Source organism: Saccopteryx leptura, chromosome 3 (assembly GCF_036850995.1).
Source record: "Saccopteryx leptura isolate mSacLep1 chromosome 3, mSacLep1_pri_phased_curated, whole genome shotgun sequence".
Classification (NCBI taxonomy): Eukaryota; Metazoa; Chordata; class Mammalia; order Chiroptera; family Emballonuridae; genus Saccopteryx; species Saccopteryx leptura.
Genome location: NC_089505.1, coordinates 21520528 through 21525399, shown reverse-complemented (window position 1 = coordinate 21525399; position 4872 = coordinate 21520528). Strand labels below are relative to the sequence as shown.

General features: G+C 43.2%; 1 protein-coding gene and 1 non-coding gene across 2 annotated transcripts; both read right to left on the bottom strand.

Annotated features, from left to right (window-relative positions):
* Positions 1 to 979: 979 nt before the first annotated feature.
* Positions 980 to 1743, bottom strand: SF3B5 (splicing factor 3b subunit 5). Its single transcript, XM_066373076.1, has 2 exons — positions 1345 to 1743; positions 980 to 1207 (listed from the first exon to the last, which is right to left on the bottom strand). Exon 1 carries the CDS (start codon positions 1604 to 1606, stop codon positions 1346 to 1348), a length of 261 nt encoding a protein of 86 aa, XP_066229173.1. The 5' UTR covers positions 1607 to 1743; the 3' UTR covers positions 980 to 1207; position 1345.
* A 2679-nt stretch (positions 1744 to 4422) lies between these two features.
* On the bottom strand, positions 4423 to 4546 carry LOC136401577 (small nucleolar RNA SNORA25). The gene has a single exon (XR_010750602.1). It is a non-coding gene; the product is annotated as a small nucleolar RNA SNORA25 (small nucleolar RNA).
* Between the last annotated feature and the right edge of the window lie 326 nt (positions 4547 to 4872).

The window sequence follows — 4872 nt, the reverse complement described above, 5'->3', positions numbered from 1 at the left end:
TACTCCAGCGTTAAGTCCATCACAAAGCCATTTCCCCAGTTTCCTGTATGGCTATGTCCCTCACTTCCTTAAAGTCATTGCTCAAATATCACTATCTCAATAATCTAACATGAGCATCCTATTTAAAATCGCAACCCTACCTAGACCCATCCTCTAAGCCAGGGGTCTCAAACTCAACTCAGCATGTGGGCTGCAGAGCAAGATCACAGCCGTTCAGCGGGCCACACTAGGTCTACAAAAGGCAACTGTTACGCAACACTTTTCAGTGTCACAAAACGACCAGAAACTGTAGTTCGCATCACAACTGCTGTTAACTAAGCTAATATCTAGCTAGGATGCTAGAGAAATGAAAAATACAAGTAGGCCCCTAGGCTTACTTAATTTTATCCAAAATATTTTGAACTTCGTGGATTAGTCTGCGGGCCGCACAAAATTGTTCGGCGGGCCGCGCGGGCTGCGAGTTTGAGACCCCTGGTCTAAGCATATTCTAACATTTGCTTAAGTCTACAGTTGGTGTGGCCTCCCTCTGCCCCACCGGTATAACCCAAGTCAAAAAATGCCCAACATGTAGGGCTCAACAAATAATTGTTGAATGTTCAATTAATTAAAAAACTTTTGACAGCTGGCCATTTCTCATGACATGTTCACAAAGTCCCAATAGAATGGGAGATGTAAATTTCAAAGAGGGAAGGGCTATGAGAGAAAAGGTTTTTTTGAATGGGAGAAAATGATGGTGGGATACAATGATCAGAAACTTCAATACTGAAGTCATTATGGACCTGGAAAAGGCTTTTGGAAGACAGGGTGGGAGAATATTTTAAGGTTGTGCAATGGTGGATTTAAGTGTCTGGCAAAGAAAGCTTCCCACCCCCCACTCCCACTCCCCTATTTCGGCATCCTGTTCAGACTCCCAAGAAACCGTAGTGCCCAGAACCCTCCCTGGACCCCGTCCCCGGAACACAAGGAGCCCACACCAAGAGACCGAAAAACTTCTAAACTTTATGGAAAAATCAACGACGTCAATCAACTGGCCACAAACGAGCTTCCGTATTCTCTCACTCCAGTGCCTTCTCCCCTAACACTTGGTGGCTTTAGGGTCTCCACGGTCACAGCTCTCAGGGTTCCTGAGCATCTCCACAAAGCTGTGCTCCAAGGGTCGAGGGTCCACTTGAGGGGAGGTCAGGCGAGACGCCCGGAGTAAGCACTTCTGCACAGAGAAAGCACGAGAAGCAGGCGTTACGGAGAATCGGGCCACTTGGGACATGGACACGCGGGAATGACGGCAAGTGGGAGGAAGACAGGGAGGGACAGGTGCTCTCCGGCAGAGTGCTGACATGGCAGGACCTCAGTTCTCCTCGGGCTTGTCGGCTGGCGGTCCGCAGGGCTGCAGCATCTTCTCCATCAGGTTGAAGCGGACTCGGGCTTTGCTCTCATTCTCCGCAATGGCGAAGTAGTTGAGAAGGTCGAAATGGCCCATGTAGGAGCAGTAGGAGTCGCGGTGCTGGTTCACCAGCCATTCCCACTTGGTGGTGTCGGCGTGGCCCGTGCCGATGTATTTGGACTGCAGGTGCTCCAGCTGGCTGTGGATGGTGTAGCGGTCCGTCATCGCGCCGCTTTCCTTATCGCTCTCAGGTCACAGGCCGCGGACGAGAAAGAGCTGCTCTAGAAGTCCACGCGGGACAGGGACCGCTCCACTGAAACGCCGGACCGGTGCCGTCGCTGGAGAATGACGTCACGGAGACGAAGCTACGTTTCTTAGTGGTTCCGAGACTCAGAGACGGAACCGGAAGTGTATTCTGTCACGTATTGGAGTTGCCTAGGCGACGCTCTAAATTGGCAACGCCTCTCCAAAGCCTTACCCCTTTTCAGAAAGCATTGCATCATGGTCAATGTAGTAATGTAGTGGCCCTTTTAGGTTTTTTTTGGGTTTTTTTGCTTTTTTAATTTTTTGCTTCTTTCCCACACCTTTTAATTGAATTTATTGCGATGACAGGTTTCAAGTATACTAAACTATAACACCCCATTTGTATACTGTATTGTGTATTCAGCACCCCAAGTCTTCTCTCCCGGCCCCGTTCATCCCGGGCACACCAGTACCCCTTGTTTTAACAGGGAGCGGTTGCATGCTGGGACTTGTGGTTTCCTCCCGCGTGCAGGCTTCTCGGATCCCTCCCTGCTCTTTAAGAGGCCTTGGGCGGCCTAATGGAGGGCACTGTCTGGGAGGCGGTTAACCTCCGGAGGCGGTTTGGGGCTGACAGGAAATGAGACCCTCGAGCAGGACACAAAGGGCAACTTGGAAACTGAACTCGGTATAAGTTTGACTTCGGAGTAATGTGGTTGCACGCGGCCCCCTCACAACTACCCTGAAGTCAGCAGACGCGGGTCTGGTGCAGGGAGAGTCGTGTCGGCGCCCGCGGGCCGCGTCTCCTGCCTGCTGACCCAGGTCCATGCAGCGCGTGCCAACACGCCCGACCCCCACATGGCGCCCTCCTAACCCGAGCGTCTGATTCTGCCGCCCCCCTCCGCCCGCCCAGCCCGGGCGGCTCCGCGTTCCGTGCTGCTCGCCTCTCCGCTCAGCACAAGCTGTTCCCTCCGCGCGGAATGCCTTTGTACCCTTGGCAGACACTCCGCCTTTTAAGTCAGCTCGAAAGCATCTCCTTGAAATCGGCCGTGGCTCCCCCCGACAGATGTACATTCTCCTTCCTCTGCAGCTTGTATATCGTCCTAGTTTTTTTGGTTTAACAACTTCCTTACGCGAGTACAAACTGCTTGAGAAAGTTCACTTTTTGGCTGCCTTTTCTCATATGCTTCTTTTATGATCACCTCATAGCCTGGCAGAGATTGTATTCTCAAAAAACATTTGATGAATGGGTGAACAACTGCATGACAGCCATGGAAGAAAGAATTGTTTACTGGGAGAAAGATAACTTTAAAATAGTTTTATTCTGATACAAAGTTGCACACTGTAGTTAATACTGTATTGAATGCTGGACATTTTTAAAGAGTACATTTCAGGTGTTCACACACACACACACACACACAAAAGATAACTGTGAGGAAATGTATATGTTAATTACCTTGTAGTAATCATTTCCTTATGTTGTACACTTTAAATATAAACAATTTTTGTTTGTATTTTTAAAAGATCAAAAAAGGAAACAGGAATATTCTTTATGAGATCAAATGCCTATACCAAAAATGAATTAAAAAATTTAATTCTTTGGCTTAAACTTTGGTGTAACAAAAGTTTCAGTCCTAAAATGTAGAGACTATTATAAGGCATAACTGTGGATTCACCATCCACAGATATATCAACCCTTGCCATCTTGCCATTTTTCTTTCCTACTTTCTATTTTGTTTTGTTTTTTTAAAGAAATAAAGCTATGTAAACATATAATACTTAAAGTTCTCTGTTTCCCCTCCCTAATCTATCCACTTCAAAATACTATTTTGAATTTAGAGTTAATCATTCCTGAGCCTGTTTTTCTGATTGCTGATAGTTTGTACATCCATAAACAATAGTGGTGGTGTTATGCACGTTTTAAAGCTATATATAAATGACATCCTGTATGCATTGTTATGAAAGTTGTTTTTTCCCCTCATTGTATCCGTGTTGACATATGTAACTTTAGTTCATTTTTATCATTGTATAGTATGCTACTGAATTAACACACCATCACATGTCCATTTTCTCATTAATGGACATTTAACTTCACATTTTTAACTGTAAGAAACAATGCTGCAAGAAATATTTTTGTACATTTATTCTTACACATGTGAAGAAATTTATTTGGAGAATATATAAAGGAATAAAGTTGAGATATAGAGATGAGGGTTTTCATGCTTTGTTAGATATTGACAAATTGCTCTCCATATCAAGTATACCAATTAGCTCTTCCACCTGTAAAATGGTAATTCATTTTGATTCATATCCCTCCCAAAACTTGGTGTCCTCAGACATTTAAAAATTTTCAAATCGGATGAGTGGAATAGAATTTCACTGTGCCTTTAATTTGCATCTTGCTGCTTACTAGGGAGACTATTTTTTAAAAAGTGTTTATTAGTCTATTATATTTCTGTTCTGTGAATTGTATATTCATATCCTTTGAACAAGTACATTTTCTTATTGGGAATTTGGAGGTTTTTTACCTTTTTTTTTTAGAAAATATATATTCAGAATGCTAGGCTTGTCAATTATAATACAATTAAAATCTTTTTATTTTTAATAATTTTTTTATTTATTGATTTTAAAGAGAAAGAGAGAGAAGGAAAGTAACATTGATTTGTTGTTTCACTTATTTATGCATTCACTGCTTGATTCTTATATGTTCCCTGACTGGGGATCAAACCTGCAACCTTGCCATGTCAGGATGATGCTCTAACCAACTGAGCTACCTGGCCAGGGCTATTATTATTTTTATATCTTCTATCTCCTTCGGAAACAGCACTGTTAAGTGTCTACTACATCCTGTGGAAAATTTCAATCTTAGGGCACAGCATTAAGAGCTCCCGGTTTTGGTCCCACAAGCTGTCTTTGAAATGACCTATATGAAAATCTTTTTTTCCGGTCTGTGGCTCATCTTTGCCCTTTCTTTATGGCATTATTTGTTGCACGGAAGTTAACTTTAAGGTCATCAAATATATCAGCCTTTCTTTATGTTTGCGCTTTTTGCATTTGGTTTAAAATATGAACAAACCCTTTTCTATCCTTGGGCCATAAAAAAAGAGATTTTTCATCTTCCTTTAAAAGTTTTAGGATTTTGGTTTTTCGTATTTATTGTTTTAATCCACCTGGAAGTTTTTGTCTCGTTTTGATTTTAATACTTTTCTATATGGTTAACCATGTAGATTAACCTGTGATAACCAATCATT

Excerpts from the sequence above, each read along its gene's own strand:
- SF3B5 (XM_066373076.1), bottom strand. The coding sequence starts at position 1,606 with ATGACGGACCGCTACACCATCCACAGCCAGCTGGAGCACCTGCAGTCC.